General features: G+C 36.8%; 1 protein-coding gene across 1 annotated transcript in view; it reads left to right on the top strand.

Annotated features, from left to right (window-relative positions):
* Positions 1-12,019, top strand: part of MAP3K1 (mitogen-activated protein kinase kinase kinase 1) — an 87,097-nt gene extending 75,078 nt beyond the window's left edge. The window contains exons 12-20 of the mRNA XM_007944166.2: positions 975-1,066; positions 1,327-1,516; positions 1,989-3,270; positions 3,842-3,994; positions 4,677-4,839; positions 6,196-6,327; positions 7,908-8,050; positions 8,780-8,911; positions 11,870-12,019. Of these exons, the coding sequence (XP_007942357.1) occupies positions 975-1,066; positions 1,327-1,516; positions 1,989-3,270; positions 3,842-3,994; positions 4,677-4,839; positions 6,196-6,327; positions 7,908-8,050; positions 8,780-8,911; positions 11,870-12,019 (2,437 nt within the window). The remainder of the gene's footprint in view (positions 1-974; positions 1,067-1,326; positions 1,517-1,988; positions 3,271-3,841; positions 3,995-4,676; positions 4,840-6,195; positions 6,328-7,907; positions 8,051-8,779; positions 8,912-11,869) is intronic.
* The last annotated feature ends 3,178 nt before the right edge of the window (positions 12,020-15,197 follow it).

Genomic DNA, 15,197 nt, shown 5'->3' with positions numbered 1-15,197 from the left:
ATTGTGGGAGTAGATTGCCCAACCTTCCTTCCGAGGAGTGGCTGGTGGGTTTGAACTGCCAGCCTTCTGGTTAGCAGTCAGATGCCTTAGGCACTATGCTACCAGAGCTCCCCTTTGGTCTCAGCAGATGTCGGTTGGTGAGAAGGGTCCAGATGCTGTTGGTGGCCTTGACCATTGCACCATTTGGAGCTCTCCAGGCCAATGTGTCTTTTCCTCCCAAGCCATGTGACATACTTCATAGAGGGTCTTTGACTTGTTCTTTCCCATTTTATGAAGTCTGTCTTGCCTCCATTATTTTTTCTATATAAGCCTACAGATTGAAAGTATTGGGGATCTTCTTGTTGCTTAAAGAGAATATTGTAATATCTTAAACATGGGAAAGCGAATAATTTACAAAGTGCACAGGAAAAATCAAGTCATTTTTCGCTATTAGTGTCTGCATTTTCTGATACCTTCAGTGCTTTCATGGCATTTGTTTTGGTGCCCACATTCTGAAATTGTGAGGGTGTTTACTGGTCACTTGAATGATTGAGTACCATGAGAAGTACTGTAAGGAATTTTGAGATACTGAAACTCACTCTGGCTATCTAAGAGAATGTAAGGGTTTTAAGTGGAAAAGTTCTAATTTAAGAAATTCTTAGTGAAAAATTCAGAAATCAAAATGTCTGGGACTTTCTCCTTTTTTGCAAGATACAGAGCAATGAAAATAAGCCTCTTATCTGGTTTGCTGTTTAAATCAGTTTGCTGCCCAAGATCCAGTACTGAAGAGTCCGTGCTTAACATAGAAGATAAGGCAGAATTTTTAAAATTAGACTTAATGAATGCTAATGAATACATTAATGTGATTTTAGTGGTGAGAAAGTGAATGCTCTTGAAGACATTTTTTTCCCACTTTATCTCAAGACATTCCATTACCAGTCACTGCACATTTTATCCAGGATGCAAGCCTGATGCTGCCTTCCTCTCCTTTTTAGCCGCACCAGTCAGCTGTCCATATCAACACTGCTGGAATTATGCAAAGGCCAAGCAGGAGAGTTGGCAGTCGGGAGAGAAATACTTAAAGCTGGTAATAACTTTTTACCTAAAATTAATATAGCGTGTTTTGTTGTTTTCCTTAGTAGGCTTTCTGATGTCATAATCTCTTGTGGAGCAGTTATAGGATTTTGAAGTAATTTTGTAAATTGATTCAGTCAGTTAACGGGAGAAATACAAATAATTCTAAGAAGTTCTTGAAACTGATATAGAGTATTTTTGGTGACCATTTGGTCATGTTTTGTTTTAGATTTTAATATCACTATTACTTTTGTTTTACTTTCCTTTTTGTAGGATCCATTGGTATTGGTGGTGTTGATTATGTCTTAAATTGTATTCTTGGAAACCAAACTGAATCGAACAACTGGCAAGAACTCCTGGGCCGTCTTTGTCTTATAGACAGACTGTTGTTGGAATTTCCTGCTGAATTTTACCCTCATATTGTCAGTACTGATGTTTCACAAGCTGAGCCTGTTGAAGTCAGGTAAATTTTCTTCTGCAAATATAATACTGCTTTCCTCTTCTACCCAAGCCTCCCACCCCACCCCACCCCATAAAGGACACAATTTAGATTTATGAAAGACTCAGAAAGTTACTAGAGCCTATAATATTTGATTGAAATGAAAACTGAAGTCTAGGCTACTTAATAAAAAATTTATAGGCTCTTTATACTAAAATGATTTTTAAAGTGTACAAACTATAAATAAGTACCATTTTCTTCATTGGAAATTTTTTTCAAGTGCTTTGTTTTTTAATATTGTGTGTTTGGTGTAGGTTTTCAAAGCATTTTAGATTCCCTTTCAGCAGTTTCTTAGCCAGTTGTTCATTGACATTGGTTATACTCTTCCCAATGCACGAACATTCTTATTATTTCTGTTCTGGTGGTTCTGTTTTATTTGCATATATTTTATAGTAATTTGAACTTGTCTGGTAATTGAATGTGTTTTTTCTTCCAGGTATAAGAAGCTGCTGTCCCTCTTAACCTTTGCTTTGCAGTCCATTGATAATTCCCACTCAATGGTTGGTAAACTCTCCCGAAGGATATTTTTGAGTTCTGCAAGAATGGTTACTGCAGTACCCCATGTGTTTTCAAAACTGTTAGAAATGTTGAGTGTTTCCAGCTCCACTCACTTTAGCAGGATGCGTCGGCGTTTGATGGCTATTGCAGATGAGGTGGAGATTGCTGAGGCCGTCCAGCTGGGCATGGAAGACACTCTGGATGGTCGGCGGGACAGCTTTTTGCAGGCACCTGCCCCTAACAGCTATCCAGAAACCACAGACAACAGTTCCCTTGAACGCACAGTCCATTTAGGGAAAACTGGAAAGGGATTGTATGCTACAAAATTGAGTGCCAGTTCAGAGGACATTTCTGACAGACTGGCCGGAATTTCAGTAGAACTTCCTAATTCAACAACAACAGAGCAACCAAAGCCAATTGTTCAAACAAAAGGCCGGCCCCACAGTCAGTGTTTGAACTCTCCTTTATGTCATCATCCCCAACTCATGTTTCCAGCCTTGTCAACCCCTCCTTCATCTGCCCCATCTGTACCAGCTGGCACTGTAACAGATGTCTCTAAGCATAGACCTCAGGGATTTATTCCCTGTAAAATACCTTCTGCGTCTCCTCAAACCCAGCGCAAGTTTTCTCTACAGTTCCAGAGAAACTGTTCTACAGAAAACAAAGACTCAGACAAACTTTCCCCAATCTTTACTCAGTCAAGACCCATGCCATGCAGTAATATACACAGGCCAAAGCCATCTCGACCTACCCCAGGTAATACAAGTAAACAGGGAGATACTTCAAAAATTAGCATGACACTTGATCTGAACAGTACTTCCAAATGTGATGACAGCTTTGGCAGTAGCAGCAATAGTAGTAATGCTGTCATACCCAGTGATGAGACAGTGTTCACCCCGGTAGAGGAGAAATGCAGATTAGATGTCAATACAGAGCTCAACTCCAGTATCGAGGACCTACTTGAAGCATCCATACCTTCAAGTGACACGACAGTAACTTTTAAGTCAGAAGTTGCTGTCCTCTCTCCTGAAAAAGCTGAAAATGATGATACCTACAAAGATGATGTGAATCATAATCAAAAGTGCAAAGAAAAGATGGAAGCTGAAGAAGAGGAAGCTTTAGCAATTGCCATGGCAATGTCAGCATCGCAGGATGCCCTCCCCATAGTTCCCCAACTGCAGGTCGAAAATGGAGAAGATATCATCATCATTCAACAGGATGTAAGTATATAGAGAATCTTTAAAAGGCTAGAGAATTTTCTTGGACCATGCTAAATCTGGGAGCTCAGGTAGCATAGTGGCTAAGACACTTGACTGCTAACCAGAAGGCTGGCAGTTCAAACCCACCAGCCACTCCTCAGAAGGAAGATGGAGCAATCTACTTCCATAGTGATACTGCCTCAGAAACCTAAGGAGGGGTCGCTATGAGTCAAGTCTGACTCGATGGCACATAACAACAACAACAACATGCTAAATCTAATTCAGAAATGTTGCTGTTAACATGAGTTCCTTGTTGCAAGCATGTTTTTCCACATAGAGTTACTAATTATACAATAGTATTTATATCATTATTTGAGCAAAAATATTCCTTGGCTATTTTGAAGACGTTTTTGGCTAATTCTTTAATGGTGATCACTTACATGTTTGACATTGGCCACTGAGACTGTCTATTCAGAGGTCAAGTTTAGAGGTGGTTTGGAAAGCTAGACTGAACAGTAGTTATATTTTGCCAAGGCTAATTTCATAAAATCTAACGTAACACTTAAAAAGATTGCTTTTTTTTAATATGTAGACACCAGAGACTCTGCCAGGACATACCAAAGCCAAACAACCTTATAGAGAAGATACGGAGTGGCTGAAAGGCCAGCAGATAGGCCTTGGTGCATTTTCTTCTTGTTACCAAGCTCAAGATGTGGGAACTGGAACTCTAATGGCTGTCAAACAGGTAAATATCTAGGGAACATATAACTGAAATGATCAAAATTCTAAAGAGAAACATGAACAAGTGAGAGTAAAAATATGTCTATATCTGTATATACTGTAGTTCTTTAAACTTTGAGAAACTAAACTTTGAAGTAGATGTTACCAGTGTTCCAGAAGCATTATGAGTTCCATTATTATTAAAAGTTGAAGTAGGATTATTATAAGATGCAGTATCAAGATGGGCATTATAGAACATTTTTCCTTTTTTATAGTTAATGGAGGTGTAGTTTCATACTCCTTTTAGCAATGTGTTATTGGTGTGGTTCCATCTCAGGCTTTCTGTGGTTTAGTTTACATGATGAGCACATACACAAAAATGATGAAGCTTGTTTTTCAAATCATGTTAGTTCTTTTTCCATGATGGGGATTTTCTCATTTTTCATTCTGTCTTCAGCCAGTTGGAATATTGGTTATGTCCTAATTTTTTATCATTTTTCTGTTATTTCACTGTTTCCAAAGCTAGATTCTTACTGACTTAAAAGAGTCTGACTTGGCTTGTAAAGTACCTACACTGTGTCCATGAGCATATGACTGCGCTCCAAGTAATGTATAAGCACATTTAGATTTGTCCATTTTTTATCAGATTGTAAATAGAATCTCATCAGAATTCAAAACATTTCTGTAAACCTGTTTGTTTTAAAAAGGTGACATATGTCAGAAACACATCTTCTGAGCAAGAGGAAGTGGTGGAAGCATTAAGAGAAGAGATAAGAATGATGAGTCATCTGAATCACCCCAACATCATTAGGATGCTAGGAGCCACGTGTGAGAAGAGCAATTACAATCTCTTCATCGAATGGATGGCAGGTATGCTCATATGTTACATTATAAATGATAGGTTTATGGTAGTAACTTTCTGCTTATTGAATTTAGGAAAAAAGGTTTGATGAACATTTATTTCTCATTTTTATTAGCTTGGGTTTCTAAAACAAATTGCCTCAGTATATTAATATAAACTATAAATTACCTTATGCTTTGTCTTCATTTAAATATAGATAAAATATTCACTAGCAACCTTTTAATTTTTTTCCAGTGTTTCTTTTAAAGTGATTATATAACATTCTTTCATAAAAATAATTATTTTTTTAAAAACTTGGTATAAGACACAGTAGCCCTGGTGGCGCAGTGGTTAAGCAGTCAGCTGCTAAATGAATGGCTGGTGGTTTACGTTCACCAGCTGCTCCACAGGAGAAGGATGTGGCCAGTTACTCCTGTAAAGATTACAGCCTTGGAAACCCTACGGGGTAGATGTGTCCTACAGAATCACTATGAGTTGGACTCGACTCAATGGCAGGAGGGTTTTATGTATAACAACCAAATTTTCTAAGCGGTTATTATTAATTAGATTTATTGAATTTTTTTTTTAATGTGGCAATATAAAAATAAAGGTATTAGCTAAGATATAACTTAGAAAAACTTACTGCAAGTAAATGAACACTAAAGCATAAAAATGAGCCTTTTCTATTCAAATAGAGGCTGAATTTTATTTTGTATCATAGACTGTATGCAGTAAAATGAATGGGTTGAGATATGATAAACAGATAAGTGGTTGGTTTAACTTCATAATTTTTCTATATTTGAAGAGTGCATTTTTGTTTATGTACTAGTTGTTCACTACATCTGATACTCATCTTCATAAGGACATGCAAGCATGGTGGATAGGCTGAGTATTGCAAACAGTATTTTTAACTGAGGCTGATTGTATATGGGACTTGTACCCAGTTAGGGTTTGTAAATGGTAGGGTACGGAGCCTCACCCAGCATCCTCTGGCTCTTTCATGCATGCTCTTTACCTTCTGCTAAAGTACACGCGTGGTTAAGTCATTAAGTGTTTTGTATATTTTAGTTGAGAAGACAGAAAGGTGGATTACATATTTCAAAAACACTTCCATACAAAATTGTTCATTTATCAAGCTTTCTGAAATCTTGGCCCTCTAGAAAACTCATTCCCTGTGAATGAGTTCTGTGAAAATTTTCCTCAGTGATAGAATTTTGAGATGATGTAAGAATATCTAGTTTTTAAATTAGTTTTATCAATTTAACATTTCAAAAGTGAATATGATTTTTCATGCAGAGTAAATTTAGGCATCCACAGTATGATAAACAATTTTATTTCTGGCTTCAGTGTATAATGATTATTACTCTTTCATACTTGTCTTATAGGCGGATCTGTGGCACATTTGCTGAGTAAATATGGAGCCTTCAAGGAATCAGTAGTGATTAACTATACTGAACAATTACTTCGTGGCCTTTCATATCTCCATGAAAACCAGATCATTCACAGAGATGTCAAAGGTAGGAATTCTTTTAATTATTATATAGTGGTAATTAGAAGAACATGAATATAGTTTTAAAGCTTTGTTGATTACTTCTAACTTGAGATTAACTATGGGATTCTTTCTCCTAACTAAGTCAAGGAATATAAGGAAAGGATATTGAATACCAGAGAGACTGGGATGTTAGTCGATGGCAGAGCAAATATAGAAAGCCCAGGTTTCCTGATTCCTTAAATATTCTCTTGGTAATGCCTCCCAGAAAATATTCTCTCGGTAATGCCTCCCAGAAAGTTCCTGTTGCCAGTTTTATTTAAACTAATTGATATATCACAGAAAAATTTTTAAGAAAATCTTTTACAATCTTTTGCAATTGCCATTTATTTTTATTAACAGTGACTTTAGTTTTCTGTCATGGATCTTATTAGCTAGTGTTTGACATAATGTATTCAGTTAACTTTATAAAATTAATTTTCTAAATCAAGATTTAATTATAAAATTTTAGTGTATAGTTTGAGTTGGTGTAGGTAAGTATGTTTCAGCAGAACCTTGTCTTAGGAACTTTGTCTTAAAATATAAACTATACCCAGAGGGAAGTGAAATTGCTAGCTAGGTAAGGGACACATACTGATTTGGGTGAAGTTGTTGTTGTTGTTATGTGCCATCAAGTCGGCCCCGACTCACAGCGACCCTTCCTTGGGTTTCCAAGGCAGCATCACTACAGAAGTAGGATTGCCCAACCTTCCTTCCAAGGAGTGGCTGGTGGGTTTGAACCGCCAGCCTTCTGGTTAGCAGTCAAGTGCCTTAGGCGGTGAAGAGAAAGGCGATATACCAAAAGCGGGTGACCAGCACAATATCATTAAGGAAAAGGAAGACACAGAGGGGTGTACAGGATGTACAGACAACAGAGGTAAATACTATGCTATACATAATACTGCATTATCAGTAATAACAAAGATTAATCTACACAGGATAATAGATACACAGGCAAGATGATCAGGGATGGATAGGCAAGTGGGAATTAAACCTATGACTATAGGTTTGTTAGATGATAGAGAAAAAAATTGTGTGTGTGTGTGTGAAAAAGAAAAAAAAAAACTGCTGTTGAGTTGGTCCCAACTGCTAGCATCCCCTCCTTGGGTTTCCAAAGCAGTGTCTCTACAGGAGTAGGTCGCCCAGTCTTTCTTCTGAGGAGTGGCTGGTGGTTTGAACCTCCAGCCTTCTGGTTAGCAGTCAAATGCCATAGGCATTACGCCACCAGAGTTCCCTATGCATATAAAACTGTATCCAAATTTGGACTTTGGGGAAAGATATTTGAGGGGAGTATTATATTGAAGTTTTCAGCACTTAAACCTTTATCTCCTTATGCCTTACTTTGTTTTTCAGATTTTCCCCTCTGAGGCTTTAGATTTTATTTTGCACTATAGAGACCTGTGTTCCTTTAGCAACAATGAAGTGAAGTGAGAGAGAGACTTTTTCTAACCTCTGACTTGTATACTTCTTCCTTCTGTCATCTCATTTCATTAGTAGTAGTTTACTGGGTTTTAATCTGTCCATACTTTTGATGTTAACACACAACATCATTTGCTGTTTTGTTGACAGGTGCCAATTTGCTAATTGACAGCACAGGTCACAGACTGAGAATTGCAGATTTTGGAGCTGCAGCCAGGTTGGCATCAAAAGGAACTGGTGCAGGAGAATTTCAGGGACAATTACTGGGGACAATTGCATTTATGGCACCAGAGGTGAGCAGCAGCTTTGAACTTGGTAGGAAGAGAAGCCTTTGTAGTTGTTCATGACAGCATTATACCAAATTATTTTGCATTGGTATTTATTATGTGCTTATGAATTAGAAGTCCATGACCCTAAAAATAAGTTAATAGTAGCCTCAATTTCAGCCCCATATTCCCAGACTTTCCATCTTTGTTTTGACAAAATTCAAAAAGGTAGATTTTTAATAAAGTTGCTTAAAAACTCTTTCTAGCAAAGAATTGTTAGGTCATCTGTAATAGTTGTAATAAGTGGGAAGTGCATATAATTGAGATTTTAAAAAATTAAAAAGTTATCTTGATTCCAGAGAGAGATGACCACACAAAAGCAGGTCTCATCAGTAATGGATAACGTTTAACCAGCATTGCTTTCTGACTTAGCCTCTTTTGTGTTCATACATAGTGGTCATTATTGTCATGTTGCCCCTAGTTTACCAAGAGCAGTGGGGCTGCTTTGAAATTCAGTGATGTGCCTCCTTCAGAATCTCACCATTCTCCAGAGTATCTTTGTGCCACATAGAATAGGAAGCTTGTTAACGAAACAAAGGAAATAGCAGGTAGTCCGTGTAATTGCTGAGCAGTACCATTACTGTTTGTACCCTCATTGTGCTCTGAATTAAAATACTGGAATCCATACTACAAAATGGTTTGCTTTTTTTTTTTTATTAGGTCCCATTTCAAAATTAACTCTCTGCTTTATTTTAGGTACTAAGAGGTCAACAGTATGGTAGGAGTTGTGATGTATGGAGTGTTGGCTGTGCTATTATAGAAATGGCTTGTGCTAAACCACCTTGGAATGCAGAAAAACACTCCAATCATCTTGCTTTGATATTTAAGGTAATTGTGAGATAAATATTACCCTCACAGGTCTTCTTTAACTATCAATCTAATGTGAAAGTATATCTTCCTTGAAATAAATATATAGGCAGAATGTCTCCAGGAATTTCTGTAGTGGGATAGACCTTGGTGGCATGTAATAGAAATGGCACTTTTGTGTATGTCTTTCTAATTTAAGGTTCTAATTTTCTTCATTTAACCTACTCTTTTTTAAAACTTCAGTTGCATATGTAATTTAATAAATGGGAACTTAAAAATTTGAAATATATATTGTACATATTTATATTATATACATTTATAGTACATTTCTAATTTGACTTACTGTTTTCTATATTTCAAAAATTCATACCCACATCAGCCGCCAAATACTATCTGTTCTACCTTTTTGACAATTCTCAAGGCTCCTCTCTCCATTTCCACCACAGAATTAATGTTGTTGTTGTTGTTATGTGCTGTTGAGTCAGACCAGACTCATAGCGACCCCTCCTTGGGTTTCCGAGGTGGTATCACTACGGAAATAGATTGCGCAGTTTTCCTTCTGAGGAGTGCCTGGTGGGTTTGAACCACAAGCCTTCTGGTTAGCAGTCAAGTGCCTTATGCACTGTGCTACCAGAGCTCCCCAGAATTAATGTAATGCATAAGACTTTTAGCTTTCAAGTCAGACATGTAGTTAGCAGCACAGGTTTTGCGGTCTAGCGGGTTTGGTTTCAAATCCTGGCTCCACCCCTTGTTGGCCATGTGATTGTGGCAGAATTAATGTCTCTACACTCTATTCTCTCACCTGTAAAAATAGGTGTAATAATAACACTTACTTTGTGGGATTTATTATAAGGTATAAACAAAATCACCTCTGGGCCCACGTAAAGCACTTAACACACTTTGCCCCTGCTCACTGTGAAGTGGCTGGTATTAGTCCTCTGAGCTAGACCCCCAGCCCCTCTCATCTTCTGTCACCTCTTTCCCCAGCCTTCTCGAGTCCTTCCCTGGCTCATACAGGTTCCTCAGTCACCTCTCTAATAAACCTGTTTGGTGTCACCGCTGTCTTCACCATTCCGCCCTACTTTCCCAGGCCCCATTTCTGTGTGGTTCGAATTCTGATTCCTAGTAAGCCCACATCAGTGTTCTGCCTGCTTACCCTTTCCTCACACCTCCTGCAACACCTTCCCCGACTTCCACAGCACTTCAGGTTGTACCTATATCTACCACTTCCTGTGTGTTGGTCTGATAGTTTGTTATGTGCCTGTCCTATCTCCTTTCTCAAACTCTGAGCTTCCTTAAGGTCCCTTGGTGCCTAATTCGTTTATGTTCCTTCTAAATAAAGTTTTGTACAGAAGTTGCTCAGTGAATAACTGATGGCTCAGATCAATTTGAAAGTTTGATGTGAATTTCAGAGTTTGGTGAAACCACAAATAGAAAAATAGCTTTTTCAAACACTCCCTGTTTGTCGTAGTATAGATTGCTGTGGCACTTTTTTAAGAGGATGATTTGGCACACTCTGCTAAAACTTAAAATGCACTTATTCTTGGAGCCAGCTGGGCCCATTCTTAGGAATTTCTAGATTTACTTGTAGAGTGTTGTGAAGTTCAGAGATAGCCATTTAAACAGTTGCTTGTAATACCAAAAACCTGAACTAAGTTAAGTGTTCAGCAATAGGAGAGTGGTTAATTATCCACACAGTGAAAAACTGTACAGCAATTAAAAACAGTAGTGTAAATCTATTGGTGTTGATTTAGAAAGTGCTCTTAATTAATAAGTGCTTTCATTAATAAGTGATAAAAGCAAGGTATATAAAGTGATCCCTTTGGTAGACATTTTATAAAGAAAATCTAAGATGTGAATACAGGCAGTCTCTAACTACACATTCAAGTTATGGTGAACCACACTTAAAACGATCTGGGGTTATTTTTGTTTTGATTCATCTTATCATTAGTAATATGTACTACATACAGTATTACAGCATGTAATTTGCTGATGGTATCATTCTCAGATGTAATGTTTCCAACCTCCAATAAAAGGCAATAATCATGAATAATAGTGAAAAAAAAAGTATTTGTCTTATGTCAGAATTGACTTAAGATGGACAGTCATCAGAATGTAGCCCTGTTGTAAGTCAGACATGACTAGCTGTGTATGTTGGGTCTGCCTCCCCCAAGAAGGAAACAGAAGAAATTGTTAGCAATGATTATATTTGGGAAGGGGTTTCATTTCTTGTTTTGTGTTTTTCCTTTTTGTGGATGTATAAAGTATATAGGTATGAAATGAGTATCTCTTGGTATAGGATCATGGGTTTTAAGTTTTTTTCTCGATATTCCTTTATGTTTTTGTTTTTTCAATCCAAACCATTCAGGAAATTACTATGGTAGGAGGAGTAGAGAGTTTTCTTATGATTAAGAGAGAATGCAGATGGGTTTAAATTATTTAGATCTAACTTGCTTTTCAAAAAGTCAGTTCTTCTAGTGTGTTTGATACTAAGAATAGTATTTATCCAACATTGAAGAAAAATAATCAGTGCAGTTGTGCTTCTGGTATATTAACTTGTATTAGTCTTTCTTACTCTGCATAGCCTTCTATGCTGAAAAAAATGCAGTGAAGCAAAGAGGACAAACTCAGGGTGAATTTAAGGAAAGCAGATTCATTTCAGTAAATACTTCCTCACCTGATGATCATTTTGATGTATTTAGCCTTGTTCATTTGAGACAAGAAGGAGCACTGCTGATCCATCTAAGCAGGATGTATTTGATCAAATTCTAAAGTTTGAAGAATTTTTAGAGGAAACCTCCCATTCAGTGGGTGAGTTTTTCCATAGATTCTGATAGTAGAAAGTTTGCCTGCTGCTTCAGTTCCTCTGTGAAGAGGATGTATAGGTTAGATGTTATGAATTGTATGCTCACACATTTCTAAATATCAAAAGTTCCAACTGGGGAAAGCTTCAGAGCTCTGTTTTTTTTCCTCCTGCAGATTGCTAGTGCAACTACTGCTCCATCGATCCCTTCACATCTATCTCCTGGTTTACGAGATGTGGCTCTTCGTTGTTTAGAACTTCAACCTCAGGACAGACCTCCATCGAGAGAGCTACTAAAGCATCCAGTCTTCCGTACTACGTGGTAGCTAATTATACAAATAAACTTTTAACAGAGACAGGATGCTCAACCAGAGAATAAAAACTTCTGTGGGGAACCACACTGATAATCTGCTGGCCTTCATGGCACTAAACAGCTGTGAAGGAGGCCAGTGGGGAACCTTACCTAAGTATGTGATTGACAAATCATGATCTGTACCTAAGCTCAGTATGCAAAAGTCCACAACTTGTGCAGAAACTGTAATCGTGCCTTTCAAAGAACTGGCCCTAGGTGAACAGGAAAGCAATGATGTTTGCATGACTAAATAACAGAAGCATAATTTTATATATGTATATTTTTTGTTTTGGAGCACTTTTTCAGCAATATTAGCAGCTGAGGGGCTCAGGATCTATTTTAATGTTTCAATTACTATTCATTACATACCATCATCAGGAGCAGGGGTTTCTGCAGTTCCATTCATTTTTTTTTTGTCACTGGCTATAAAAATCAGTATCTGCCTCTTTTAGGTCAGAGTATGCTATGAGTAGCAATAAATACATACATTTTTAAAAGTTGGTAACTTCTTTATGACTCACAGTTGACCTTTATTTTTTTTAAATGGCTGCGCAGTTGTGGTTCATTGTGCATTTTACTGTTGGCCCATTCATTTCGTTTTTGGAAATTATGGTTCTGTATTTTCATTATGCCTTCATTTTTGTTTAATATTCAGGGAAAGGTGATCTTTTCAAACCAGAAAAATAGAACTAGGTATGAACTAGAGTTCATTAAATATCTTGCTATTGCAAGAGTTTTTTTACATACAGGTTTCATTGTGTTTGCTTTTTAAATTGGATTATGATAAAATGCTACCTTCATTGAGTCAGTCACTGCTCTTATTGTGCAGATTAAATACAAATTAGGTGAAAACTATTCTCTGTGATGCAGCTTGCAACCAAGATCAAGATGACTATGAATTTATTTGAACTTTTTAAATGTATCAGTTTCTTTTGTCAATCTGTAGGAAATTTCACACAATAAGACAGGTTTAGGACTTCTCTGTATGTAACAAACCATCCTTCACCGTCACCACTGATAACATGTACCTGCTGTTTTCCTTCTGCCACGCACCATGTCTCAGTAGGCCTGTCGGTAGATAATAAAAGGAAAATTAATTACTCAATTACCAATGAGGAATGGTGTTTTTAAGCAAAAATTTTCTTTGAGCTTAGAAAATGTGTTCAGAAAGATAAGTGAAATTGAATTTTACTTACACACTATTTCCTTGGATTTTGCACATTTATCTGATGATTTTAGTGTGGAGTTGAATTCAGATACATGCAATCCCTGAAGGAAAATGGCAGCTCTTGTATTCTTTTTTTTGTGAGTCTTTTAAATCAAGTACTGCTTAAGTATTTAATACAACTTTTTAAGATGTTAAGTTTTAACTCTTCAGAAGCCAGTTGAATTATTGCGGAGTGAAATAGAATTGGTTATTCTCAAAGACTCAGGATAAACTAAATAAGCTATATAGAGTACATTTGAAATGTACAACACAAATTGGAAGTAAAATAAGTTACAAGATAAGTTTACAGGGACATACTCTTAGAATTTTTTTTTATAATTTTGAAAAGGCAGGTTTTGTTTTTTTTTTTAATGTGAATGTAGTAAAATTTTACATTCCTTTGTTTTGAAAGATTGGTGATATTTGAAGAGTTAAAAGAAAAATAGTACCGAAATGTGAAGTTTGGTAGCTCTAAATGTGTTGTACTTGACTTTTCTTTTTCTTTTTTTTTTTTTTGGACTACTTAGAATTTTCACAGTTCTAATAAGATTGTTTCCAAGTCTCTCAAGTGCAAGCTTTAAAGGATGCACTCTTGCCATTTTGTGTACTGGAAGATCATTTGTCAGATTAATACTGTGTCTGATAGAAATGTAAACTGTATAAACTGAGGAACCTCAGCTAATCAGTATTACTTATAGATCACCATGCCCACCACATTTCAAACTCAAACTGCCTCTAGATGTCAAAATCCATCGTGTTTGAGTTTGCAGTTCCCTCAGCTTGCTGGTAATTGTGGTGTTTTGTTTTTTGTTTTGTTTTGTTTTGTTTTTTGTTTTGTTTCAATGCAAATGTGATATAATGAATTATTTTCTTTGGATCAAAGCTGGACTGAAAATTGTATTGTGTAATTATTTTTGTGTTCTTAATGTTATTTGGTACTCAAGTTGTAAATAACGTCTACTGCTGTTTATTCCAGTTTCTACTACCTCAGGTGTCCTATAGATTTTTCTTCTACCAAAGTTCACTTTCACAATGAAATTATATTTGCTGTGTGACTATGATTCCTAAGACTTCCAGGGCTTAAGGGCTAACTTCTATTAGCACCTTACTGTGTAAGCAAATGTTACAAAAAAAAAAAAATCTCTGGGTTAAGAAAATTTGGCTTAAATGTATCCTTTGTTATTTTAAATATATCAAGATATTTTAATTAAAATTTTTACCCCGTTGAACCAATTTTATAGTATTTGTACCTATTTTGGTGTTTTGTCTTTATAGTAAATAAAAGTTTTTGAACAAAAATTATCTGTTCCTTTTATTTATTTTGAAATAATTTCAGACTTCCATCTTCCTTGTCATGTCTCTCATTATGGCTCCTGTTCAATCCAGAGCTGTTCCTCAGGCCTACCTTGACCTATACCCTTAACATTTTTTAAGTTGACAGGTTATTTTATACAGATCCCTCATTTTAAGTGTCTGATGCTTCCTCATGCTTAGATTCAGAGGATCTATCTTGGGCAGGAATAGCAGAGAAGCAACACTGCTGTTCTCAGGGTATCATGTCAGGAGACCTAGGAGGACATTTTGTCCAATGCTTTTCAGTAGGCCTCTCCAGTGTAGTTACTCTCTTCTCCTTTATAGTTGATAGCCACCTTTATAATAAGTATTTTGTGAGATTAATACTTTGAGACTGCAAATACCCTTTTCCTCATCCAACCTTAGTGTTGTGCTTTTAGCTTGCTTGTCTGAATTATTATTCAAATGGTTAATAAATGTGATATTCTAGTTGCTTCCCTTGTTACCCTCCCGAGAGGGATCGGGTCTCCGGGAGCAAGGTAAGCACGGGTGGGCTTGTGCTTCCTCACTGATCTGCACTGAACACTTTCCGTTGTTACCCTCCCGAGAGGGACCAGGTCTCCGGGAGCAAGGTAAGCACAGGCAGGCTTGT

The sequence above is a fragment of the Orycteropus afer genome, unplaced genomic scaffold, assembly GCF_000298275.1.
Source record: "Orycteropus afer afer isolate SDZICR_OR568_19922 unplaced genomic scaffold, OryAfe1.0 scaffold00122, whole genome shotgun sequence".
In the NCBI taxonomy this organism is placed as follows: domain Eukaryota; kingdom Metazoa; phylum Chordata; class Mammalia; order Tubulidentata; family Orycteropodidae; genus Orycteropus; species Orycteropus afer.
The sequence above is the reverse complement of the archived record's forward strand: the minus strand, read 5'-3'. Positions and strand labels throughout refer to the sequence as shown.